Source organism: Sorex fumeus, unplaced genomic scaffold, assembly GCF_029834395.1.
Source record: "Sorex fumeus unplaced genomic scaffold, SorFum_2.1 ptg000006l, whole genome shotgun sequence".
Lineage (NCBI taxonomy): Eukaryota > Metazoa > Chordata > Mammalia > Eulipotyphla > Soricidae > Sorex > Sorex fumeus.
Genome location: NW_026606063.1, coordinates 38255908 through 38283629, shown reverse-complemented (window position 1 = coordinate 38283629; position 27722 = coordinate 38255908). Strand labels below are relative to the sequence as shown.

General features: G+C 53.3%; 1 protein-coding gene across 1 annotated transcript; it reads right to left on the bottom strand.

The window, feature by feature from the left end:
* Positions 1-602: 602 nt before the first annotated feature.
* Positions 603-27286, bottom strand: FBXO41 (F-box protein 41). Its single transcript, XM_056122476.1, has 13 exons — positions 27264-27286; positions 9337-10387; positions 7435-7660; positions 6941-7008; positions 6367-6725; positions 5535-5776; positions 5251-5366; positions 5010-5162; positions 4767-4862; positions 3266-3384; positions 2942-3100; positions 1032-1147; positions 603-876 (listed from the first exon to the last, which is right to left on the bottom strand). Exons 2-13 carry the CDS (start codon positions 10218-10220, stop codon positions 814-816), a joined length of 2601 nt encoding a protein of 866 aa, XP_055978451.1. The 5' UTR covers positions 10221-10387; positions 27264-27286; the 3' UTR covers positions 603-813.
* Positions 27287-27722: the final 436 nt, after the last annotated feature.

The window sequence follows — 27722 nt, the reverse complement described above, 5'->3', positions numbered from 1 at the left end:
CGTATGTCCCGGCACCTGGGCAAAACTGCTCTTCGCTGCCTCCTAGGGGCCTGGGACTGGAGGGAAACCAGAAGCATGCACCTGGTTGCTCGAAGTTTAGCTCTGGCTGCTGGGGCGTATGTGGTGGCCGAGAGGAGGGGTGTCTGCGTCCCTATAGCAGTAAAAATTGCGCAACCATGACAATTTTCCCCCTTGGAAAGGGCAGTCTCGGTATCTTGGGGAGAAGTTCTAGGTGAATGTTGTTGCCCTTCTAAGCCCACTCCCACCATCTTGCTGATCTCTTGCCCTCCACTTTCAACTGACCACATGCCTGGACACCATAGGCTTGTTCGTTTCAACCCTGGAAATGTGGACCCAGAGCCCGGGAGAACTGAATCAAGGGGGTGCCCCTCACAGAGGGCTGAGACAGGGCAGGGGGGGACAAAGCCCTAAACCAAGTCTAGCTACCTTGTGAAGGCCCCTAGCTGGAACCCAGCAATGCCCCTCCCCCGCCCCCACCCCCCACAGTGGGAGCCTTGGCCTGAGCAGCTGAGGAGACGGTCAGGCAGGCGGTGACACCAGGTGCTGGTGGTGACGTAGCTCCTCGCTGGCTGTGCCGGAAGCTGTCCCACGGGGGCAGGATCAGAAGGGTCCCTGGCCTGGAGCAGCAGTGCCCACGGGAGGTCCATGCTCCACATTGCAGGAGCTAGCCAGGGACTGTCCGCCCTTTGCTGGCAGCCAGGGATGACTCTAGTTCAAATCAGGGTCCCTCTGAAGGTCCAAAGAGAAGGCGGGGTCTGGGGCTGGCAGGGGTCCTGCCGCCCCTGCCCCGGGTTAGCAGCCACCTTCCACCTTGACGTGCAGGATCTTCGAGAAGCCGGGCCTCCGTCGCAGGGCCTGCAGGCCAGACCTGGGGTTACTTACCCGTTGGATCGGACAGGATGTGGGATCTGAGAACCCTCCCCCCCTCACATCTAGGTGGTCTCATCCCACATCCAGGCCACAGCCCCACAGAGATACTAGCTCGGGTGGCCCAGAACCAACTTCCTCACCTGGAGTTTTGTCACCATGTCCTCAAACAGCTTCTGAGCCTCAGGGCTGCTGGGCTCTTTAAAATAATCGGCGATCCCAATCTGGACCACAATGGACTTGAGGTTCCGGCAAATGCCTGAGAGGAAAGGGATGATGGGGGCCACATGATGGCCTGGGCAACAGAGCTGCCTCGGCTCCTATCATTAGGTCATGAAACTGAATCCTACCAAGGGGCCACCTGGTTGTCCACTGGGGGTGAAGAGAGACCCATGCCTCTTGGGGACTGCACCCAGACAAAGGGAAGGGGGCAGGATGGAGTCAGGCAGCAGAAGCTGCTGTGACTCTGGAGGGGTGGCAACATCAAGGACTCTCGAATCTTCCCTGGCAGAGGTCAATGAGCTGGGGCCGAGGCGCTGGGAAGCCATGAGAGAGTGGGGAAGGTGAGGTGGGTGGGTCTTGACTGAAGTACAGAGGAAGGGAAACTGAGCAAACCAGTCGGGAGTGGAGAGCTTAGGAGTTGGCGGATGCCCTGAAGTGAGGGGAGGAGAGCCAGGCTAGGAGGTTGAGGGCCAGGGCTGGGAGGTCAACAGTTCGTGGGCTGAGTAAGTACTTGGCTCCCTGGGCTGGGGCCATGAGGCTTAAGTGGAAGGAAGAAGAGGATCAATCAGGGAGTTATGTCACAGGGTCAGGGAACCTCTGACACTCAAATCACGGAACCCCGGGCCAAATGGTCCTGGTGAGCTCATTTGGGCAGGAGTAGCCGAGCTAGGCACCCATGTCCTCGGCAGAGGTGGACGGATGGCTGGGGGTATGGGTGGAGGAAAGGGAGAGGCACGACTGGCATCATAGGAGCCGCTGGCTGAGGCTGGGGGGAAGGACCATCAGGGAGGTTTCTGGCTGTGTGTTCCCCCAAATCTGCTCCTCCTCTGGAGGCTCATCTCAGGAAGGGCCAAGCACCCACCCTGCTGTTCAAGTTAGTTGTTTTGTTTTGCTTTTTGGGTCACACCCGGTGATGCACAGGGGTTACTCCTGGCTCATGCACTCAGGAATTACTCCTGGCGATGCTCAGGGGACCATATGGGATGCTGGGAATCGAACCCGGGTCGGCCGTGTGCAAGGCAAATGCCCTTCCCACTGTGCTATTGCTCCAGCCCCACTGCTCAAGTTAGGAACTAATTATAGTGCCCTGAACAACGCTGAAACCCACTGTCACTGTCACTGTCCTCCCGTTGTTCATTGGTTTGCTTGAGCAAGCCCAGTAATGTCTCCATTTTGAGACTTGTTGTTACTGTGTTTGGCATATCTAATACGCCACGGGGAGCTTGCCAGGCTTTGCTGTGTGGGCGAGATACTCTCAGTAGCTTGCCGGGCTCTCCGAGAGGGGCAGAGAAATCGAACTTGGGCTGGTGATGTTGGCCGCTTGCAAGGCAAACGCCCTACCCGCTGTGCTAACGCTCCAGCCCAATGCTGAAACCCACCGCCACTATTGATCAGATTATTATACCAGTCACCTGGAGAATGGCCTCGTGACTTTACACGTGACCTTAATCCTCCCACCTGCTCTAGAAGGCCAGCTCAGTCAGAGAAACAGTTACGAGGCACCCTGGGCAGGGTCAAGGCCAGCTCAGTCCTGCCCCTGAGCCTGTGCACTCTGAACCATCAGTTCTGCCTCTGCCCCGGCCAGGCGTTCTCTGGAAGAGGGAGGAGACGATGGAGAAGAGGAGTTGGGGGACAGATGTTGTTCCCCCACTCATATTTGTGGGTCTGATGTGTGCAGACCCGGGCCACAGTAATTGCAGATGGTACTGGCGGAAAGCCAGGGCGAGACCCCAGGACTGGTTCTAACTGATGGTGCTTCTTGCTGCCAACCCAGTCAGAGGTGACGGTTGGACCCTACCCAGCACCCATCCCTCCCACAGCCATCGCTCACTGTTGAAATGCAGCAGGGCCTTGGGGGTGACGGGGGTGGCTGTGAGCACGAGCATCTCCAGCCCCTTCAGGCCTTCGCGGCAGACCTCAGCTGCCACCTCCTGGGTGATCTCCGACACGTGGTCCAGCTCCAGGACCTGCAGCCGCATGCAGTTTCTCGCTGGGAAGAGGAAGGGAGAGGAGGCAGATGGTGACTCTTGCCTGGCAGGGTGCGCCCACCTACCCCCTTCCCAGCTGCCCAGCCAGCCCCCAGGATTCTACACTGCACGGCAGCACCCCATGTGCTCCCCACGACCCCCTACCCCCATCCCAAGGTAGCACTCACCAAGCGATGCCAGGCCTTGCACCCCGCAGCCAGCACCCCCAACCCCCAGGGCCCGGAGGTGAGGCCAACAGCGACCAATCATCTGCAGACAACGGTTACTGAAGCGCGTGGGCTGCTGGCTGGAGAAGGGGTGAACAGCCATCAGGGAGGTTTCCAGCTGTGCAGTACCCCAAATCTCCTTTGGGCTCATCTCAGGGAAGGGCTGACCAACCACCCAGGAACTCCTGACTCTGTTGTCTGAACAACTCTGAAACCCACCGTCAGCATTTATCAGAGGAGAGATAACTAGCCTCCCCGCCAATCATCCCCCAAGTGGCTGATGGTCCCCTCTCGTTCCCTTACTCACTCACTAAACAAACAGTTCTCTAGCGACCAGCAAGCCAAAACAAGAGAGCTAGAGTGTGGGGACGCATGGGTGACACAATGGGACATGGTCCCTGCACCGCAGGAGCGACCAGTCTGGGTTGGAGGTGGCAGGGCAGAGAACAAGTCTGAGCCTACTCCCACTTTTCAGACCTAAAACTCCTCAATGTTTGCACGTTTTATAGATAATATACAAAGAATTAGACCCTTGCAGCATGTTTTTCTGTTCCTGCCGCATCTTCCTTTCCACTTAGCTTTGGCTCACTCTTTCCCATCACTCGTACCATACTTGCTGATCCCTGAGACAGTCGCCCCTCCACGCTCATCCAGGCCACCGGAAGTCTGCCATGCACTGGGGGCCAGGGATATGGGCATGGAATGGTCCAGCCCTGGCTCCAAGAATGTGAATAAGGGGGCTGGAGTGATAGCACAGCAGGTAGGGCATTTGCCTTGCACACGGCCAACCCGGGTTTGATTCCCAGCATCCCATATGGTGCCCTGAGCACCGCCAGGAGTAATTCCTGAGCGCATGAGCCAGGAGTAACCCCTGTGCATTGCCAGGGTGTGACCCAAAAAGCAAAAAAAAAAAATGTGAATGAGCATAGACTGGCAGGTAGAAAACGATGGGCAGAATGCAGTGGGAGGAGAGTGGTGACACCATGTGGCAGGCACCCGAGGTGACCTGGGAACTGTTACAGAAGGCCCTTGCAGAGAGTGGAAGAGAGGGAGGGTATGAGGAACTCCCACCACAGCTAATGCTTTCCCAACAAGCGGTTCTCCAACGAGCGGTTCTTCCACACAATATCCACTGACCAAGGCTCCCTGAACTGCCTGACCTATGCCTGCTTCTCACTGGATGCAGAGGATGTTGCAGGCTTTCCGAACACATCCTCTCAGTGCCAGCAACAGTCCTGATGGCGTCGAGGGATTTGCTAACAGCACCTCACCTGAGCTGGCTAGAGTCACACACCGTGCTAAGAAAGGACATGAGTCCAGGTGGGAGGCTAAAGGCCTGCTCTGAACATCAGACCACACAGATGGGTGGGAGGGAATCCGTCTCCCCGCCAGCTTACGAAGTGGGCCTAGATCTGCTCCAACCCACTCCCCCACCTTCTTCCCAACCCACCCACCAGCTCACCAGGGGTGAAGTGGCGCCACCTGAAGGGAGACAATCTCTCTGCAGCCTGCGCCAAGAGCCCAGATGACCTCGTGGCCTACAGGGTCCGTGGCACTCCTGTCGAAGAGACAAACCTGGCAGGGCCCACTCAAGTCCTCTGCCCTCTTGCCTCACACCACAGAGCTCGTGGGTACCGTTGTCTGAGAGCACCCCCGGCAACAGCACCCCTTAAGGTCTGGAGGGGGGACGTCCCGGCGCACTCACCTGTAGGTGACGGCCTGCAGGGCGCGGCAGTAGCAACTGGCCAGCCAGAGCGATCGGTCAGTGAGGATGTTGGGGCAATGGGAGATGCGCAGGATCAGCAGGTTCCCCCCTGCCGCCTTCAGCAGGGACTCCAGCCCTGCTTCCAGGCAGCCCCTGGGGATGGCCACGAGGTCAGTGCACTGCCCGTGACCGCCTATTCCTCCTCCAGGAAGCAGCCCCTCTCCCCCGCCCCCAGCCTCACCGGGTGCTCCGGGCATACTCCTCCTTGCTCTCCTTCTTGCCCCGCTGCCGGGGCTTCAGGTTCTGCAGAGTCAGAGAGTGCGCCTGGGTGCACCATTGAGACAGCATGGCTAGGAACTGCGGGGAGAAGGTGGTCCTGAATATGGGGACGCGCTAGAGGAAGATCAGCCCCGGGAGAGCATGTTGGAGCCGCACGGAGCTGGGGTGCTGTGTGTGGTGGTGGTGGTGCAGGGGAGAGGGGTGGGAGGAACCACACAGGGCTGGGGGGTGGGCAGGGGCCGGCACCTTGGAGCAGACACGCGCATTCTCGAGCAGCACGCGGGTCCAGACGGCAGGGTGTCGGGCCACGAAACGCCAGTCGCGGCAAACCTCGGCAGCGTGCAGCAGGGTGCGGGTGTCCAGGTAGGTGAAGATGCAGAAGAGCGCGGCGCGCATCTTGAGGATCTCCGGGCTGATGACCTCGTTGGAGCGGGAGGGGCTGCCCCTCTCGGCACGCGCACCCCGACCACTGCCGCCCTCCGGCCGTGCTGCAGGACACCAGAGGGGCCAAGGTCAGTGGGGGCCGCCAGTGGCGGGGGGGGACGCGGTGTCAGTGGAGCACTGGGGAAGGGCAAGGAGAGACCCGTGCTGGGGGATCCAGCGACCCGGGAGAAAGAAGGGTGGCCTCGGGCTGCCCCTCGCCTAGATCACACACCCCCAAGTCTGCAAAGGAGAAAAGGTGACTTGCTGCGTGACATCCTCCATGACCAGAGTTAACCTCACCCACTGGAGGGGGCCTCGGGGTGCGTGTAGGGAAGGAAAGGGCTTCGAGGCTGGGTGCGGCTGGACGGGAAGCTGGAAACAGCCTTATGAAGAGAAGCAGAGTGGCGGTGGGGTACGGCCATCAGCTTGAGCCCCAGAGGTGCAGGGCCTTTGGGGGTGGGGGAAGAACTCTTAGGAGTCACTCTCGGTTACCCTCTTGTCTCTCACTGAGCCTGCCCAGACCGGAAGGGCTGGGGCAAGCGAAGGGAGGTCCTGAGGCAAGGGTGACGGGTGCCTCGGTCTGTGCACCCCATGGGAGAGAACATTCACCCTGCCCACCATCCACCCCCACCACTCCCTAACTCCAGGGACTCACCTGACAGGCGGCAGCTGCTCAACGGCCCCGACACAGCAGGCCCCGGGCGGGGGATCTCGGAGGGGCCCTCGGCCTCTGACTCAGTGGTTCGGGAACCCACGTCCGAGACATCCCCCTCCTCGCCTTCTGTGCTGTGCCGGCGGGGTCTGCGCTGCCAGTTCTGAATGGCCTGGCGCCGCAGGCCGGAGCTTCGCGGGGGCTGTGCCCGCTCAGAGCTGCCGTTCGCAGCCTGTGCCCGGGTGCCCAATCCCCCGGGGCCGCCGTCTTCAGGAGCCGCTTCTTCCTGCCGGGGCAGCTCCAGGCTGTCGCTGTCGTAGCAGCCAGAGCTCTGGGAGGCAGCTGGGATGCGGCTGGAGGCCCTGAGGTGGAATAGAACCATTGGCGGGAGGCAAGAGACACCTGGTCAACCCGGGCCCCCCCACCCCGGGCCACCCCCAACCGCCAGGCAAGGACACCCACTTGCCCCCTGCTTTCCCAAAATGCCCTCTGAGTGGAAAGGTGGACAGAGGAGACCCCAGGAGTGCTGGGGCCGGGAAGTGGGACAGGAGGTGCTTGATGGCGTGGGGCGGCTTACCCTGTGCCAGGAGAGGAGCCGTGCCGGGCCAGCGCGTACGGCACAGCGGCGCCCGCATGGTGCTCTCGCTGTGGGCACCCAGAGCAGGAAGGGAAGGAGGGGGGGCAGAGGAAGCAAGAGGAGGGGAAGCAGCAGGAGAAACAGGGCACACAACGGAGACAAGAGGGAGAGGAGAGAGAATAAGGGCAAAGGTTGGGAGAGATGGACAGACAGACAGAGAGGCCAGTTCCCCAGCCCCTCCCCTCCTCCACCTCGCACCCCAGACTCCGACTGGAGACTCCTGGGGTTTCATTTGCAGAGTCAGATCCCACTACGGCATTACTGCCTGGGGGTGTGTGTGTGGGTGGGGGGAGGCTGGCCCATGCCCCCCTCAGAGGAACGTCCTTCTTCTGGACCCCCGATCCTTCAGGGGACAAGAACTAGCAAAGGGAAGCATGGGGTTTGTGGGGGGGATGTGAAGGGGGCATCGTGTGAGGAGGGAAGTGGGCACTCACCATTCTGCCCGGGCCCCGGGCACCAGGCCCAGCGCCACTGCCCCCACCTCCACGGCCCAGGCTGGCACTGGGCGTGCTGCCACAGCTGCTGCTAATGACCTGTAGCTGCCGCTCAGCCCGGTCCGCCCGTTCTAGGAGCTCCTCGATGAACTGCTGGAGCCGCAGCTTGGCGCTGGCCTCCCGAGCCGCCGTCTCCTTCAGGAACTGGTCGATCTGCACCACCTCCCTGGGCCCGGAGCAGTCTCTTACCCCAGCGTCGGGGCCTGGTTGCCCACCCGCTCTCCGGGGGGGAGGACCCGGCCGGTGCGGAGAGACCCGAAGCACAGTTGCCCGAGGCTGTCTGCTCACGGCCACATGGGTGCGTGCAGAACAAGCACATATAGCAAACAGTGGCACACACGGAGAGGCAGGAAGACACTCTGGGACACATGCTCACACCTCACCCACACAGGCGCCAACACGCACCTAGACAGCTCTTTCCAAGCAAACGCCCAGAGAGCCTGTAAGCCACAGCTCATCCCTCCAGAAATACGGCACAGTCGCACGCTCACCTGGCCCCTGCACATATCTGAACACTCAGCGTTCAGGCCCGGGGGTCGACCATCCCCCAACACACTCACACACACACGTGCGCACGCACCCACACACACCCACACACACACACACACACACACACACACAGTCTGCAGAAACACTCTTGTGCAGAAGCATCCACACGAGGCTGGAGCAATAGAACAGTGGGTAGGGCGTTTGCCTTGCACGCAGCCAACCCGAGTTTGATTCTCAGCATCCCACATGGTTCCCCGAGCACCGCCAGGAGTAATTCCTGAGTGCATGAGCCAGAAGTAACCCCTGTGCATCACCAGGTGTGACCCAAAAATCAAAAAAAAAAAGCATCCATGCAGGGGCACCCACCTCTAGGAGCTTCATGTATACACAGCACACTTATGATCCCCTATCTACACCTAAATGAATTCAGAGTTGTTCATGCAGCCTTTCCACATTTACAAAGCACCCCATAGGGTACAGCAAAGGCCAAAGCAGAAAAGAGTCCCGGCCCACATGGAGATTATATCAGAGGGAGGTGAAGTGATTCTAAATTTGAAATGCTGCACCTGTAGTCTAGAGACCAGAGAAAGCACCTGGGAAGGAGCAGACAAAAATAATAAAAGTAAAAAAGAAAATCTTACGAGAAGATCCTGAAACCCATTGAGAAAATATTTCAAGGATGGGCTTGTCATATGCTGGCAAGGGACCAAAGTATGATGACAACTTTGACCTGGAACATATGGGTTGGGGGTGACATGGAGTGCAATGGCAACCGGGGAGTTGGAAGGGGGCACATGAGCAGAGTATGTTCAAGAGGGAAAGTGTAACCCAGCTGTGCTCAGGGATGACTCCTGACTGCGCTCAGGGATGACCCCTGGAGATGCCTGGCGGATAACACAACTGTGTGCAACACCAGTGCCCAACCTGATCCCACCATGGCACTACTACCCACTGTACTATCTTTCCAGCCCTGCATCAAGGAGCTTTCTTATAAGAAGAAAAGGGCAGAAGCTTGAGACAGGGTTTTGACAGATGGGAGAAATGACATTTGTGTTTTAGTTCTATGGTTGGGGCAAGTCTGATGGCAGCAGAGGAGTGAATTAAGCTTCGCTGCTCAAGGGAAGAGGATCGGGTGCCGGAAGGTGCTGGCCTGGGCTAGAAGATGGAGAAGCAAAGTAAGTCTCCACAGGCAGGTACAGTGCACCTCCGCACAGCCCGCACACCCTCAAGGCACTCCTGGCCCATGTGCATGCTGAAGACCAAAGACCAGCCACGGCAAGGCAGACAGCATCACACAGACACATTCACGGCACGCGCCTCCCTCATCCCCCCAGGCCCCTGCGGGCCACTCACTGCTGCTTGCGGCTCAGCTCCTGCTCCTTGTGCACCAGGTCCTGCTTGAGCGAGGCCAGGAGCTCCACACTCACGTCCACCTGGCGGGACAGCTCCGAGGCGCGCTCCTCCAGCTCCTCCTTCTCGCGCCCCAGCCGCGCGCTCTCCTGCCGCGCCGTCTCCAGCTCGGCCGCCTTGCGCTCCAGCTCGGCCTGCAGCCGGCCCACCTGGCCCGCGATCTTCTGCTCCACCTCCTCGCTCAGCCGCTCCAGCCGCCGGTCCACCTCCAGCTTCTCCAGCGCGCGGATCTTGAGCCGCGCCAGGCCCTCCTCGTAAGCCACGTCGGCCGGCGAGGGGGACGCGGGGGAGGCGGACGCGGGCCCGGAGCAGGGCCCCGGGCCCGAGCCCGGGGGCGGCGTGGAACACGCCGACGAGGCCACGGACTTGCGGGCGAACAGCTCCCCGAGCGGGATCTCGATCTCGCGCAGCGCGTAGCGCGCGGCGGCGGGCACGAGGCCCGGCTCGGCCAGCTCCTCGCAGGGCAGGCTGGCGGGCACCAGGTCGCTGGGGAAGTGGGCGAGGGGCGCGTGGTGGTGGTGGTGGTGCAGCAGGTGGGGCGCCGCGGGCGCCGCGCCCACCGCCTGCTCCTTGCCCTGGAACGACGTGCTCTCGAAGACCTCGCGCCGCGCGCCGGGCACGGCCAGCAGGGCAGCGGGCTCGGGCGCCAGCTGGAAGCCCGAGGCGGCGGCCGCCGCGCCGTCGCAGATGCTGTTGGTCTTGGACAGGATGTAGAGCGTCTCGTACGTGTGGCTGTACTCCAGGTGGGCGCGCAGCGACGACAGGCTCCGGAAGCGCTTGTGCTCCCCGCAGCGCGGGCAGCGGTAAGGCAGGTCCAGCGAGGCCATGGCCCCGCCGCCGCCGCCCCCGCCCCCGCCGCCGCCGCGCCCGGGCTCCACCGCGGCCGCCGCGCCCCGGTCCGTCAGCCCGGAGCGCTCATCGGGCGCCCCGCAGGTGAGCCCCCTGCGGAGTCAGGAAGGCTCGGGGCTTGGGGCGGCCCGGGGTGTGGAGGGAGCTAGGAAAGAGGGAGGCAGGACTCAGGAGGAGGCAGCGGAGGGGTGGGAAGCCCTTGCTCATCCGCCCCATCCCATGGGGCGGAAACGGACCCCCTCCAGGTAACCAGAACCGAGAGTCCGAGAGGGAGCGGGTACCCAGGGCCTGACTTCCCGTGCCAACGCTCCGACTTGACAAGAGAAATTAGATTTCTTCTGGGCCGGACAGAGGGATATGGTACAGCGGGTAAGGTGCTTGCTTCCCGACCCTGAGTTCGATCCCCAACACCTCATCTTGTCTCCCGAGCCCCATTCATCCCGAAGCAGCGCTTGGTGTGGCCCAGAATAAAAAACAAACGAAAAACGCCCTCAAGGTCTGGGAGGGAGATAGGCCTGGAGTACATGCTTTCCATGCAGCAAGCAGCTCTCCGCTATCTCCAAGGACCACGATTATTTGCCTTCCTCACATCTCTTCCAGAACAAACCTCCTTTCTTCCTGTTTTCACCTTCCTCTCCCACTATCAAGCCTCCCTCTCTCGACAGTTCATTCCCAGGTGCATGATGGGCACCCCAGAAACATCCTCTGGCTTCTGCTCTTCCCTCCCCTACCTAGTAGAATGCTTTTCCATTCATTGCTATTGTCTTCATTGCCTACAACGGAGCTTCATCCACCCTCTGCTGACACGATGTTCCCAAGTCTCAGGCACCTTTGTTCTCAGTATTCTTTGCCCATTTGGTGTTTGGTTAATGCTCCTTCCCAGTGTCTTCTGTTTTCACCGCCCTCAGCCCTTTCTTCCAGTCTTTCCCCATGCAGTTAGATTGTCTCCCACCCTGAAGCTGCTGACTTTCAGCTCTACCTCTCCATCCAGACCTACTCTAGCTATGTGATTATATCAGGTATCTCCATGCATGAGCAGAATCTGTTACCTTCCTTTGCCAGCCCACAACCCAGTCCTCCTGGTAAGAACTGCTTTGACCCTAGAGACACATCTTTCCCACTTTCTCCAGTTTGTGTCATCGATGGACCATTCCTGGGTGCATGATGGGCATCCCAGAAACAATTCCATGAGCCTTCACTCATAGAGTCAATAAGTTGTTTCTCCAGGACGTTCTAGGAACTGCTGGGGGAAGTCATCCTCTTTGTATTCAGACTCTTGTCCTGATGGGAAGGGAGGACCAGAACTTCAACTGTCTCTGTCTATTGGGAGAGACAACTCGGCATCCAACAAGGGGATGCAGCACCAATAGGAAGAGATTCCTCACAGATACTGTTTGATATCCCGGTCTGCTCAATTATATGAGAAAAAATCAATTCTCTTTTTGTTCACTTAAGCCAGTTGGAATTGGGTATAACACCCAACCAGGAAAAGTCCTAACCAGACATTTCAATCAGAAGTAGAATTTTTTTTTTCAAGCAGCAGACCTATGAAGACATTAGCTAAACTAAATGAGAAATAAAATAGTTCGGCCACTCACAGTGGGTGAGCCCTGCTACACAGCAGTAAAGTGGCTGATTAAACTGTCTCACCTACCACCTCTGGAATTCAGACGGTATTCTTCCCTGGGCAGGGGATTTAGGGACTCTAAGAGAAATGATGATGTTCCAGGGGTTTGGGGGGGTAACCTTCCCCATGGCTGTAGTATGATCCACACTGGCTGAAAGGGGCTCATCTGAAAGCAGAGAGGCAGAAAATGCCATTTTTGTCCAAATAAGCCCTTTCTGCCGGAGGGCAGCAAACCAATAAGACTGAGAGCTAATTAAGAGCCAGTTCTCTGCTTCTAGCTAAAGTCAGCTCAAGCGAGACAGAGTGGCTGGAAACGCGAGACAACTCTGGGCTCTGACAGGTTTTTGACTCTCCAGGCCCGCCAGAATTCCTCCTCTTGTAACCACTTCCCAGCTCAACAGAGCCAGCTGCTGCATTATAAGCAGCCTTCTCAGGTGCAGTTTGAGTGGTGGAGGGTGCAAATGCTCTGTTACTCACTCCAGCTGGGAGTTTGCATGGCCCTGTGGGCAGTGGCCCAGCCAGAGGCCACAAAACAAGGATCTCCCCGAAGGTAACTCGGAGCACCCGGACCTGTTGCTAAGGCACAACTCCTTTTTCTCCCCCAACGCTATCCCCAAGGACTTGATTCAAGAATTTTCACTTTCAGGCTAGGGAGAGAGCTCAAAGGGCTAGAGCACATGCTTCCTATGTGGGTACCCAATTCAAGCCCCAGCACTGCAAGTATTGAGCCAGGAGTAGCCTATGAGCACTGCCAGGTGAGGCTCCAAACACCCCATCCCCTAAATAATTATAACTTATAATAATTATTCTTTTCTTTTTTTTTTGGCCACACCCAACTATGCTCAGGGCTTACTCCTGGCTCTGTACTAAGGGGCACTCCTAGCAGGCTTGGGGACTATATGGCTTGGGTGCCGGGGATTAAACCCAGATTGGCCACCTGCAAAGTAAATGCCTATCCACTATACTATTGCTCCAGCCCCAAGAATTAGAATTTTCAGTGTGATATCTACTTTGGTGAATAACTAGACTGAACACAGTTATAGATTTCAAGCCTTTTAACGATGAAGAGAACTGTATTGACAGAAAAGATGACAAGCCTAGAAAACTCAGTCTCAATACCTGCACCAAAGGAAGGTGACCTCGTCCTTTTGCATGTGACCACAGAGCTTGAATAGAGGGCTGTTCTCTGACTTTATGAACTAGAAAACCTCACCCTTGCTAACTGGTTGAGCAAGTGGATTATGCTATGGACCTCTGACTTCTAATGATCACTGAGATGAGGAGAGCGATTTTCTTGATTACTCCTCTTCAACTGTAAGGTACTATTTGTTGGTTTTAGTTTGGGGACCATTTCCAATGGTGCTCAGGGATCATTCTTGGCAGTGCTCAAGAGACCCTATGAGCTGCTGGGGATCAAAACACATCAGCTGCATGCAAGGCAAGTGCCCTAGCCCCTGTACTATCTCCTGGCCCCCAGCAACTGAAAGTTTTTTGTTCTTTCAGCTCTTCTTTTAATACAACCATCATTGTAGTCTAGCCATAAATCAAAACACCGTAAGACTAGTCCAGTTATCAAACAGCCCATCACCAACATCGTGAGTTTGGACTAGATGTGGTAAGAACTTGGAACATCTCCTTCCAGAGATGGGACAAGTGTGTTGTAAGTTTTGGGGGGTGTTTTCAGGGGGTGTTATGAGGCATTGTGAGAAACAGGATTATGAGGCACTGTGAGAAACAGATAACAGTCTCAACGATCTGAGAAAGGGCATTTGTGTAGATCGTGGACAGGCAACAGTGGGTTGTTGTGAAGTGAACAATAATATTATTTTTTGCTGCCTGATTCCAGTTCCCCTTTGTGGGTAGATTACTTTTTTCCCCTTAGAGACACATTTCCTCCACTTTGAATCCAGGTTGTCTTGGGAGGCCTGACCACCCTCTTGCTTCAGGGGAGTACATCTGACATCACTCTCCTCACTCATCTCAGCGATCACTCAGGAGAGGACATTTCCCAGGTTGGACCGGTGCAGGTGCTCCAGGACCCGTGATCAGCTGATGGATTGTGAGCCTGGAGCTTCTCACAGCCATTTCTTGCTGATCTCTCTTTGGGCACCAACAAGGAAAAGAGAACTGATGACCTCCCTTGAGCATCATGAATAGTGTGCGCTTAAGATTTTATTTAGCCCAGTTTTGGCATGCCAGTTGCATGAGGCACCGAATTCATTTTGCAGCTTAAACAGTGGTTTTCAGCTAGTTAGGAGATGTAAGAAAGTCATGAACACGGGCTTATATCATTTGAATCCCTTTCCAATCACTATGAAAGACTCTTGCACAGTGGTCCAGGGTCAACAAACAAATGTGAGATTTCTCTCACCCACTGCTCAGGCATCCGGAGTTCCTTCAGTGGTGCTGGCCACCTTGATTCTGCTTTCTCTGCCAACTGTCAAGGCCTGCTGATTATGCTTTGGAATGCTTTCCAACCCAACTGTTCTCGCATGCTCTGTGTGCCTCTTAGCCATTGCTTTCTCAGACCTGATCTGCTGGCCCAGCCCTCAATCCTTCTGCTCTCATCCAACCTATAAAAGGCACCAAATTCCTCAATGTACACATGATACCTGCACCTTCAATGGAGACCCACTCTCTGTCTACTGCAGCCAAACTCCTCAGCTTCCTGGGTCGCATGAAAGACCAGCGTAGCTGGCGTTTTCACTTGTCTTTCTTTTATTACTGTGGTGGGACATTTTCTCCCCACTCATTTGTCTTTCTTTTTGCTGACTTGTGTTATGATGACTCAGTTTTATGTCTATGCCACTTTGCTCATTCTTACACTAAACACTCATCTTTCCATACTGCCTTGCAAAGACTTTTTAAAAAATATAATATTGGTTCTTTGTCTCGTATAGATTTGTAATTGCAAATATTTTCCCCAAGTGTGTGGACCGGTTTTTACTTTTGTTTATGGTCTTTATCCGTATCCTAAAATTTAAAGTTAGCTTCAGTAAAATATTTTTATTTTTCACTTGGTTATCATACTTAGGAAATCTATCCCTATCCAAAGATTATATGTAAGCAGATACTTATGGTGTTTCTTTTAGTGTTTTGTGTTTGTCTCTTTTTCTGAATGCAGAACAATTTTATTAGAGTTTTATTTATTTGTATGTTTTGACAATGGTGTTAAACCCAGGGTCACACATATACAAGGCAAATAATTACTCTACCTCTGAGTTGCATCCTTGGTCAAACTAAGGGTTTTAAACAAATGACCTTAATACTATAAACTGGAAATAGTTGGGTAGCATGCAAATCCTTCAGGCTGTGTGATTTCCTGTAACACACTGGATTGTTTTACTCCACTTAGAAATTTCTGGTATGCATGCTGAGACAAAGATTAAGAGATATACACCTTTTCATTATGAACATTTCTAAAAATATTTTAAAAATAGAATATGATAATGAACTACTAATTCATCATCTAGTTTCAACAGTTATCAATTCATGGTAAATTCTGTTAAATCATTCATGATTCCGTGCTTCAAACTTCCCCCACCCTACTTCTGAGAAGTGTGTGTATATGTGTATGTGTGTTTAGACCACACCTACTGGTGCTCAGGGCTTACTCCTGGCTCTGTGCTCAAAGATCACTTCTGGTAGTACATGGGGGATTATATATAGGGCTGGGGATCAAATCAGGGTCAGCTGCATGCAAGGCAAGAAATACTAGACTATCTCTCCAATCTTACTTCTGAATATTTTTGAGAAAATCCGATCATATTATTTCATCCAAAAATACCATAGTGTCTGTGTGTGTGTGTGTGTGTTTGTGTATATATATATATACACACAAACATACAGGGACTTAGGGCTGGGAATGTAGCTCAGTAGGACAACACTTGCCACTGGGGTGTGAGAACCTGGGTTCAATCCCTGACATCACTTTTAAAAAGAAAAAAGCCACAGTTTAAATTTTTGTTGTTAGTGGTGATGCTTTGGGTGGGCTCCCAAGTGGTGCTCAGGAGGCCTGGAGGTCTCTGCCAGTGATTCTTGGCCAACGTGATCAGCAGTTCAACATTAGGGCCCAAGGATGCAGTGCTGCCTGAGTCCAGTGTAGCCAAGAATTACCCAGGCCACACCAGCAATGCTCCGGGGCTTCTAGGGCTGCTTTCAGTGATACTTGGGGACCACATGGTGCCGGGGATTGAATCAGGGTCAACTACATGCAAGGCATGCGCTTTAACCTCAGTACTATCTCTCTGGCCCCTTAAATTTCTTTAGAAAAAACAAAACAAAACAAAACAAAACTTAGCTATTATCTTAACACCACCATCTGTTAGGTATTTTCAAATACAAAAAAAAAAAAACCCAGGATATGGACCTCAGCGGTGTTTTCAATGCTTTAGTTTCACTGGCAAAGATAACAAACACAAAAATGAATAAATACAAATTTAAAAGATTTAAGTCTTTTAAATCTTAAAATTTAATCAAATTTCAAAGATTTTGCATGGCACAAGAAACTCAGGCTAAAATACAAGACACCCTACTGAGTGGAAGAAAACCTTTACCCACAGTATGCAGATAAAGGACCAACAGCCAAGATATATGAAGCACTCACAAAGCTCAATAACAACAAAAGTTAATAATCCCACCAAAAACGAGGAGAGGACATGAGCAGACATTTCCACAAAGAGCACATATGGGCAGCCAGTCGGCATATGAGAAAGCGTTCATCATCACTTATTAGGGAAATGCAAATCAAAACAATAATACGGTATGATCTCATACCAGTGAGAATGGCATATATCAAAAATACTGGAAACAACCAGTGTTGGCGGGGGATGCAGTTTAAAAAGGAGCCCCCATTCACAGATGGTGGGAATATCATTTGGTTCAGCCTCTATGGAAAGCAGCCTAGAGATATCTCGAAAAACTAAAACTAGAGTGTCAGAGAGATAGAATAGGGGTTAAAACATTTGCCTTGTGGCAAATGTGGCTGGACTGATTCAATCCGAAGCACCACATACTGTCCACTGAGCATGGCCAGAGTGCTGCCTGAGCATAAAATCAGGAGTAAGCCCTGAATCCACTCTGCCAGGTGTGGACCCAACCCCCCAATTAAATTTAAACAAAAATTAAATATAAAAAAGGTACCTTGAGTTCCAGGGAGATAGCATAACAAACTGGGATACATGCTTTGTATATAGAAACCTAGGTTTGACCCAGTAACACATGGTCCACTGAATACTACCAGGAGTAGTGACCAACCCCATTACCCCCGCCCCACCTCCAAAAGAGTAGCTTCGAGAAGAAAATAAAAAAGATGGTTCTCTGAAAATACCAATAAAATGGTCTTATGGTAAACCTGTACAAAGGCAATTTTTAAAAAGAAAACAAATATGTAACACTAAGAATGAGAAAATGGATATGACCACTGACACAGAGAAAATATTTTCAATTTTTTAAAATGCTACAAGGTACAACTTGACCCACATTAAAAAAATTTTTTTGGATGAATTGAGTGCTTTTCTAGGAAAATATAAATGGCCAAAAGTTGACAAGAACTAGAAGCCTGAATAGACTAATCACGATAGAACGGAAGAATTCAGAGTGACCAGCGGTTTTATAAGAATTCAGTTCACCCACAGCTACTCAGGAGTGGGGTGCTGCTCTCACTGTTAGCCTTGGGCTTCGGCCCTGGGATGCCTGTCCAACTGGGGTCTTTCCCCCTCCCACCACAGGCCCTTCTGAAACACCCTTTGCCCCAATGCAAACCATACTGCCAGGCTCTGGAGTCAGCAGGGGCAAATACGTTGCAAGTAGGTGTGTGGATGAGCAAGAGAGAAGAAAAGAGGAGCTCCTGGGGTCCAGATGGTTCATCTGCTGCCAGCCAGCCCGCCCCACAATTTTCCTCCTCCCGCAGGAGCTGTGGAATTACTATGAATCACTCATAGGAATGTTTTTGCCTAGATGTACACACTTCTCAGCATAAATGTGAAGCCTCACAGGCTAAAGATGATGGAGGCAGGGGCAGGGAGAAAAGGAGAAAGAGATGAGTTCCCTATTAACCCCTCCTCAGGATCCTGTGAGGTCAGCACTGGAACAGAGAAGTTGCCTTTGCTGCCTTCATTTGGAGGGTGAAGAAGGAAGGGGATGGAGAAGTGGTCTACACGGGATAGTGCTGGTGCTTACTCCTGGCTCTAGGCTCACGTCAGGTACCTGCAAGTCATGAGCCTTTCCCACCATACATCTCCCCACCTGCCTTTGCCTTCTTTCAGCCCATCCCTCCCTTACCATCCTGCATCTCCTTCTCCAGTCGGAAAGGCCTGTCTCACATCTCCCTGCTTCCAAGTCCAGCTCAAGGTTATGGTGATGTTTGGGGAGAAGAACCAATGGGAGACTTTTTTTTTTCTTTGAAGGTTTTCAGGTGTATCTTAAGTCATCTCAAACAAGACCTACCACCTCCTAATACGTGTTAAGAACAAGCAAGTGTTGTCTCTGCTCCTGTCTACTGACCCATTCACAGGTTGGTTGCCAGACATGTGGAATCCTACATTTTCATGGCTTCAAACAACCACGTGGGCACTACCAGTCCCTGCAGTGGGCCTTAGTTTCTTTTCCTCCACATGTCCGCTTTACCTTCTGGTAAAGGCAACCCCTCATCCTTCCTTTGATGGGCGAGCCCTCCCCGCTCCGTGTACTGTCAGTCCTCGTGCTGGGACACGCGACCCTGGCCTGGCCCGTCAAAACACTCCCCATCTGCTAGGCCACAGTGTGGGTTCGTGCCTCAAGCTGAGCGGAGAGTCTACCACGGGAATTTACAGAGGAGACAGAAGAGTCCTCTAGTTCTCTGGAGTCACCTGGGAAAGAGAGGAAGCTCTCCACGGCCTTTTGCATCCTCCACTCACATGGGCAAAGTCCATTCATGGGAGGAATAAGTGTGGCAGCGTTCAGAGTAAGAAAGAAGCATGAGCCGGAGAGACCTCACACTGCTGAGAACTGGAGAGCAATTAATGCTCAAGAGCCATTCATCCCTTTTCTTCTTCTTCCTCTTTTTTTTTTTTTTTAAGGTCATAGCCAGTGGTGTTCACAAGCTACTACTGGTATATGCTGCTCAGAGGTAGCTCCCAGTGGTGCAGGGAGTTCAGGCAGTGCCAGGCACTGACCCTTGACTTCCCACATGCAAAGCATGTGCTCATCCCTTTGAGCCATCTCCCTGGCCCCTCATCCCTCTCCCTTTTAGCTTTTCGAACTGGTATATAGACACCCCTTTTTTTGTTTAAAATAGTTTGGATTGGACTTACGTAATTTGTGATTAAGAGTAAACATGCTCTTGGGACTGGAGCAATAGCACAGCGGGTAGGGTGTTTGCCTTGCACGCGGCTGACCCGGGTTTGATTCCCAGCATCCCATATGGTCCCCTGCGCACTGCCAGTGGTAATTCCTGACTGCAAAGCCAGGAGTAACCCCTGTGCATCACTGGGTATGACCCAAAAAGCAAAAAAAAAAAGTAAACACCCTCTCAAACACACACACGCATGCATGCATGTGTGCACACGTGTGTGTGTGTGTGTGTGTGTGTGTGTGTTTATGAATGTAAATTTACTTTTTGGCTTTTGGGCCACAACAGACATCAAATATATTTATTTATTTACTTATTTGTTTGTTTATTTATTTTTGGGTCACACCCGGTGATGCACAGGGATTACTCCTGGCTTTGCACTGAGGAATTCCTGGCGGTGCTTGGGGGACCATATGGGATGCCGGGGATTGAACCCAGGTCGGCTGTGTGCAAGGCAAACACCCTACTCACTGTACTATCGTTCCTGCCCCTATATATTTATTTTTATCTAGAATTCTCTCCTGACCATTATTTAAACAACTTCAGGAGCCAGAACTTCAGTACATCAGGCAGGACATTTGCCGTCCACGAAGTCGACCTGGGATAGATCAAATCCCCAGTATTATCATGGTCTCCCGAACTCTGCCAAGAGTGATCCCTGAATGCAGAGCCAGGAGTGAGCATCACTAGAAGTGGCCCCCCAAACAAAATCAAAACACAGACATGACTTCATTCCCAATACATTTACTGAGTGTCCACTGTGTACCCTGAGCTATACCAAGCACTGTGCTGGGTGTGTTGAAGGCAGCAAGACCCAGTCCCTATCTTCAAGCAGCTTGTGGTCTCCTGGGGCAGACTGAGGAGCTGAACGATACACTCTTGAGATAAAGGCTTCACAAGAGGCTGGCATGGGTTTCTGTACTTAATTTGAATCGGGGATGAGGAAACACCCGTGGGTAGCAGAACTGAGACTGAGTCTTGGAGAGCAAAGTAAAGTTGTCAGGTAGGAAGGCTGGTCATAAGACGGGGGAGGGGGAGAAGGGAATTTTGAGCATCAGAAGCAGCAAGCACAAAGGTTAGGAAGTGAGAAGGACCGTGTATCCTTCCTGGAAGGAAAATGTCAGTTCCTGGAGGGTAGAAAAATTGCCCCGTCTCTGCTACTTCCCCAAAACTAACAACAGTCCCTGGCCTTGGCGGAGGTGTTCCGCGATGGTGGAATGAATGAATGGCAAAGAGTTAAACAGATGTGCAGTTTAAAAAATGGAATAGTAGGCCAAGGTCAGGAAGAAGGCTCCTGGAATACTGCAAGTCACAATTATCAGCCACAGCAGCAGGAATGTGAATGAGGAGGACAAATGAGTGTGAAAAGGAGAGAGGAGAGCGGCCTGAACAATAGTACAATGGGTAGGACACTTGTCTGGTATGCGGCTGACCTGGGTTCAATACCTGGCACCCAATATAGTCCCCGGAGTCTGCTAGGAGTGATCCCTGAGTGCAGAGCCAGGAGTAAGCTCTGAGCACAGCTGGGTATGGCCCAAAAACCAAAACAAAAGGAAAAAGGAGGAGCCGGAGTGATAGCACAGCAGGTAGGGTGTTTGCCTTGCATGCAGCCAACCCGGGTTCGATTCCCAGCATCCCATATTGTCCCCCAAGCACCTCCAAGAGTAATTCCTGAGTGCAGAGCCAAGAGTGACCCCTGAGCATCGCTGGGTGTGACCCAAAAAGGCAAAAAAAAAAAAAGAAAAAAGGAGAGTGGAGAAAAGTTGGTGACTGTGGCAGGTGTGAGAGGGAAGACTTAAAGGTCAGGCTCAGATCTGAGGTTTGGGCTTTGGGGTAGCTGGGAATGAGGGTCAAGAAAAAATAAAATTAAGGATGGAAGGTTTGGGGAATATAGAGTTAGTGTGGTTATGGAGCTTGAGGAAGTAGAGATATCTGGTACATATTTTACAATATGGAAGAAAAATACAGCTTTAGAAGCAGCATAAAAAATAAGAGGGGCCAGGGAGGTTGTGCAGGTGGTAAGGAGCTTGCCTTGTATGCAGCCAACCACAGTCCTATCCCCCACACTACACTGTCCCCTGGGCACTCCTGGGAAGTGATCCCCAAGCACAGATTAGCCCGACTACCACCAGATGTTATCTCTACCCACCCCAAAATAAAACAAACAGAAGTGGGGCTAGGGATGTAACTCAGTGGTAGAGCATGTACCTTGCATATGTAAGGCCCTGGATTTGATTCCCAGCACCACATGGTCTCTCAAGCACCTTGAAAACTGACCCCTGGGCATAGCCGGTATGACCACCCCCCCCCCCTTTCAAAAGAAAAACCAATAAAATACCTTGAGAAACAAACCAAGTGGACAAGTAGGACCGAGAAGTGGGCACAGGGCCGTGGCTCATGTGGCGTTACATGTGTTGTCCTGGGTTCAATCCCAGGTACCACCAAAAATAGGATAAAGGAGAAACAGGCATGGGCGGAAGAAGAGAAGCAGCAGCAGCAGCATGGTGGGTGGGGGAGGCGGACCCCCGAGGGGCAGGAGAGGGAGAACTAAGATGTCCCTAAGCAGCAGCAGCAGCAGAAATGGAAGCTCTGTCCCGGAGGGAAGGGCTGAGCAACCGTGCAACTACGCTGACAACTCAAGTCTCACAGAGGTGGTCACCGTTCACTGCTGACTTGAGAGGGGTTGCTTCGAGGAACCTGAGGCATGTGGGCTGAGAGAGAGAGGTCAGACTTGGGTAGGAACTGGGAACGGACACACAGCATGCACCAGGCCGGGTGGAGGGAACTGCGGAGTCCAGATGCACGGTTTTGAGTGGTGGTGGGGACTTTTCATTTTGTTTTTAATGTGGTGCTAGGGATCAACCCTCACACATGCAAGGCAAGACAGAAGCAGTTTTTTTGGGTTTTTTTTTTTTTTTTTTGCTTCTTGGGTCACACCTCGGCAGCAATGCATAAGAGTTACTCCTGGTTCGTGCACTCAGGAATTACTCCTGGCAGTGCTCAGGGGACCATATGGGATGCTTGGAATCGAACCTAGGTCGACTGCGTGCAAGGCAAATGCCCTACCCGCTGTGCTATTGCTCCAGCCCCCAGAAGCAGCTTTTAAGATGAGGGAGCACGGAAAGCACGGTCCTCCCGTTGTTCATCGATTTGCTCGAGCGGGCCCAGTAACGTCTCCATCATGAGGGAGAACTGGACATAAATAAATGCTTCTCGGCGATAACCTCATTCTATCCCATACTGTCACTTTTTCGAGGCTAAGGCACAGATCACTGAAATTTATGGCTATTTATTATTGTTGGGGGGGGGCGGAAACTCTCAGTGGTGCTGGAGTGGGGACATGAGGTACTAGGATCAAACCCAAAGTCCTGTACATGCATGGCATGAACCCTCTGTAACCCCAGTCCGTGACGCTGCTTTTTTGTTGTCTTAAGTGTCTCTTAGAAGCAGTAAATAGGGCAGAAAGGATGGGAAGGATATTTCAGGGTAGGTGACTCAGAAATTAATTTGGCTATAATGAACTCAGGACAACAGTTACAACATTTTCAGTTCCCCATCTTGCCCGCCATCCTCACTGGGCATAACTGTCCCCAGGTTCTCAAAAATGTGTAAAGAGGCTGGAGAGATACTACAGTAGCTAAGGTGCTTGCTTTGCATGCAGCTGATCCAGGTTCAATGGCTGGTGACAGAAGTAAGCCCTGAGCACTGCTGGTTTGAGTAAAGTGGCTCAAACCCCTTTCTCCTCTCCCAAATGTGTAAGGGCTTTCCAGTTCTTATCAATGCCCAAGACATCTCTGAATTATTAAAATCCTGTCAGAGCTCAGATGTCACTGATTTTTTTTTACAATCAATTTTAGCATCTGAATACTTGACTGTATTGCTTTCTTAGACCCATTACCTGCCTTCTATTAGAGCCCTTCAGACCACGTCTAACTGGAGTCTGTCTCCTCCAGCTCTAAATGCTCACGCATTCTGAAAACATAGGTCCAGTCATGTCTCTTTCTTAAAAGAAATGCTCCAATGGCAGACCCGCTCCTGAGAGGGCCGGACACTGACCTGCTTTTAAACGCTGGCAAGAATCTGATCACCAGGGGCTTGGAGCAATAGCACAGCGGGTAGGGCGTTTGCTTTGCACGTGGCTTACCGGGGTTCGATTCCCAGCATCCCATATGGTCCCCCAAGCGCCGCCAGGGGTAATTCCTTAGTGCATGAGCCAGGTGTGCATCACCAGGTGTGATCACCCAGCCTTGCCAGCCCTGCCTTTTACCTCTGTCTCCCACATGCATCCTTCTGAGCCCTGATGGGCTAAGCTCCATTGGAAAGTGCCATGTGCTGCTACTGCCACAAGTATTGGCTTATGCTGGTCCCTCTTCCCAGGAAACCTTTCTCCAGCAGGTGAATTCTGCAGACCCAGCTCCACGTTCCCCTCTCCCGGCAGCCCTCCCTGGTCCTCTCCTTCAGTTCAAATCACCATGTTATTCCTTCCCACAGCTCAATAGGGCTGCTAATGGGTTAGAAGCTCTGTTTGCACATCTGATTCTGCCTTACACAGACACTGGTGGGCAGGGATGATGCAACAGTTTATCCTCACACTTTGCACACACAGGAACATCGGCACGTTCTTAAGGGAATACATGGAATCCAGAGTAAAGGGTTTACTAATTGATTTCATGTAACCAAAGTGATTCCTACCTCTCATTGTCATGAACATGGTGAGGATATTTCCATTCAATTAAACCCAAGAGTTACTTCAAATAACAAGTGTGTCTCTGGTGGTCACCCAGTGGAAGGTAAGAACTAGTAGAGTCTTCCTGATACTACTGCGCTAGCTGAGCTTCAAGGCTATGTATTCACCTGACAAAATGATGTCAAACGTAAGGCCCATGGGATGCAAAAATTAGACATGACAGTGATGCCCTCAAAGTGCTGGCACTCTAATCACAAAACAATGAAGAGTTACCTACTAATTTTCCTGGTAAGAAATCATGTTTCTCACTTAGTCCTCAAAGCAGTATTGGCACAAGTAGGTGCCAAGTGTTGCCAAAATGGTCTCATCTCATTTCATTCAGCATGATACTCTCTGAGGGGCAGACTTAGAATGACTGCACTCATTTGTTGAACATAAAATAGTATCAGACTAACACCCAAGGACAGTAGAGACAAGGTACAGGAAGATTGCTCCATGGCGGGAAGCCTGCCTCATGTGCTAGGGAAGAAGGCAGTTGGAATAGACTAGGGACAACTAAGTCAATGATGGTCGAAGGGATCGCTTGGGATAGGAGATGTGTGCTGAAAGTAGACAAAGGACCAAACATGATGGCCTCTCAGTATCTGCATTGCAAACCATGATGCCCAAAAGTAGAGAGAGAGTAAGAAGGAAGGTGCCTGTCACAGAGGCAGGGGGTGGGATGGGGTGGGGTAGCTAGAGGGATATTGGAGACATTGGTGGTGGAAAATGCGCACTGGTGGAGGAATGGGTGTTCGATCATCGTATGACAAACTCAATCATGAAAGCTTTGTAACTGTATTTCACGGTGATTCATTAAAAAAAAAGTCTCATCTCCATTTTGTGGTGAGAAAATTGAGGCTCAGAGTGGACCAAATCACTTCCCCATAACAAGTCACGTGACCATAGCAACTGTTGCTTTGATGGTCCCCAGAGCCGCAGCCTGCCCAGCATTCCTGCTCCAATGTGATCTCTTTCCACACTGACGTAAGCTTAGCCATATGGCTTACTTTGGCCAATGGGATATTAACAAGACTGACATAGGCAGAGGTTTGACCAACAGTTGTACCCAAAGGTTTATTTATTCTCCTGGAATACAACCTGTTGGGATCCAGCCACCACGTAAAAAAAACTTGGGATAAATACATGAAAGATCAGGGTCCATGTGGAGAGAGAAGTTAAAGGATGAAAAGCTGTCTTGATATTCTTTTCTACCTCTCAAATAAATGCAGCAATGTGAGAGGGACCCCCAAAGGTTGACTTCCACAATCACAGGCAAATCACTGACCATGAGAAAAAATAAGTTAAAACTGTTTTAAGGGCTGGGATATGGCTCAGTGATAAAACATGTGCCTTGCACATGTGAGGCCCTGGGTTTACTCTCTGGCACCCCTCACCCCAAAACACACACACACACACACACACATATACAAACACACATCAGAGCATAATTCAAACAGTGACAAACTAGGATTTGAATTTAGTACGGCCTGACTTCAAAAATCATGTTCTCAATTTCAATCTCACGTTCTCATTGGGAATAAAATGTCACCCTGTCAGGTCAGTCCATCTTGGCACTCAGTAAATGTATTTTTTTGGGGGGGCACATCTGGTGATGTTCAGGGCTTATTCCCAGCTCTATGCTCAAGTGATGGGGGTCAAATTAGAGCCCACTGCATGCAAGGCAAGTACCTTAACCTCTGTACTATCTCTCCAGTCCAGTAAATACTTGTTGAATGAATAAATAAAAGGTGTGGTGAGAGCAGAAAGGTAGAAAAATCTAGGAAATTCAAAGGGAGAACAGGCAATTTTTTTTTCACAACTCTCTCCTTCCTGTTACAAATATTCCAAAGATCAAGCCAATCTAGGCATCTCTAAGCCTTGAACAAGTGTGGATATCATTAATCTCCCCCCTCCCAGTCTTTCTCCTTACCCTTCCCCTCCCACCCCCATATCAGGGCAAAATTGAGAAGTTTGTCGGTTTCTGATGAGCATTTTGCAGGTACCCAACTCCCCACCAGGTCCCTGCTCTGTCTTTTCTTCTTCCCATTTGGCCTTCTGGGCCTGAGTCCTTTCTTCCCTCTTCCTCTATAAAATCCACATGCAGGAGAGGAGCAGCCATGAAGGAGGGAATTACAGAATGGACAAGGAAAACTGGGCTATGGATGGATGGATTTACAGGCCAAGAAAGGATGCTCTAGGCTCAACCAGTGTTTCAGGCACCTGCACCAGGAGGTGGGGCAGAATTTTAAGGATGGGCAGGCAGCAGGAGGTGGCCTTGTGAATGGGGAATTTTTTTTAAAAGCCCCCCAGCCCTCTAAAAATTCTCCTGCATCCCCGAGAAGCCGAGAGTGCTGGCAGGCTTGAGTTCCCACAAAATGTGTAGCTCAGGGAGTGAAGACTCACATGGGTCCATGGACGCACCCTCTGCTCCTGGCAGCGCGAGATGTCGCCTTTTCATGCTAAAGTCCCCCTCACTCCGGCAACCGGCAACAACACGCCCATCCCTCCCAAGGTCACAGGCCGGGCTCCAACACCTGCCACACACCCCCAGGAAACCAGCTGAGCCCCTCACTGCAGTCTCAGCCCTGGAGGAGAGCAGGCCCCACGCCTACTCGCAAGCAGACCGTGTGGGCAGTGCCCACAGGCAGCGGGTCACCCGCACACATGCAAAGCAATGCAGTGGGGCGCGCACCGCCACCTAGCCTCGCCGTGGGCAGTCACCCGCGGAGGCGCGGGGATGCGCGGAGCCAGAGAAACATGCGTGCACACATATGCAACACCCCTGCCCGTACAGGCCGGCACACGTGCACACCACCGGCAGGCACACACCCAAACCCTCCCACCCTCCTGACACCCGCACAGGTGCCCCGGCAGGCCCCAGCCCCGCCCCTCCCCCACCCCCCCTTTCCGAAGCAGGTGGAGAAGGGCTGGATCGGAGGGCGCCCTCCCCTCCCCCTGGCCTCTGCTCTCCCAGGTCCAGAGTCCCGGCGGGATCCGGAGCCCGCCCCCACCCCACCCCCCAACCTTGGCTAGGGGAGCGACAAGCAGGAGGGGCGGGGGGTGGGTGGAAGGAGGGGGTGGGAGATGGGGGGAGGGGAAGCCAGGCTTAAAACCCGATTCCAATTCCTCCCATTAACCCCTTCCTCACCACCAGCGTGGCATGCCCAGAATCCCGCGGCCTCGCGGGCCTCCAGGAGGGAGGCTGCGGGGAGGACGGCAGAGGCGGCGGCCCGGGAAAAGGGGTGGTGGGGTGCGGGGACGGGGGGGGGGTCCCTCCCCGCCGTCTCGGCCCGGGAAGCGGTCCCGCAGCGCGCGCGCTCGCGACTCGCCCTTACCTCCTGCACCCCGCGGCCCGCGGCTGGGGGGTGGGGTGGGCTGGGGGTGCAGAGGCGGCAGCCCCCCCCGCGTGCGCGCGCGCGCGCGGGGTCCGGACGCAGGGCCGCCTCGGGGCCTCGGATCGCGCCGCCTTCCGCAGCCTCGGGTGGCCGCGCCGCGCCGCGCCTCGCGCCCCCGCCTCCCTCTCGGGGCGCGGGCGGCCGCCTCGCAGCCGGGCGCCGCGGGGTGGGTGGGGGGGGGGACGACGGGGCGACGGCGGCGGGAGGAGGGGGCGCGCGGCACGGCGGCCGGGCGGAGGGGGGCTGCGAGGGGGTGGGGCGGCGCCGGCCCCTCCTCCGGGGCGGGCTCTGCTGCTGCTGCTGCTGCTGCGGGGAGCGGCAGATGCGGCCAGCGGCGGCTGCGCCGGGACCCCACGTTTTCCGCGGAAGGTGGCTCCGAAGGGCGGGGGAGGGGTCCGC

Bases quoted from the DNA above. Each gene is read 5' to 3' on its own strand.
- FBXO41 (XM_056122476.1), bottom strand. From the start codon at position 10,220: ATGGCCTCGCTGGACCTGCCTTACCGCTGCCCGCGCTGCGGGGAGCAC. The intron at 6,726-6,940 runs GTAAGCCGCCCC...ATTCCACCTCAG, and splicing joins GGCTCCTCTCCTGGCACAGG to GGCCTCCAGCCGCATCCCAG. The intron at 5,777-6,366 runs GTGAGTCCCTGG...GGTGTCCTGCAG, and splicing joins GAGCAGCTGCCGCCTGTCAG to CACGGCCGGAGGGCGGCAGT.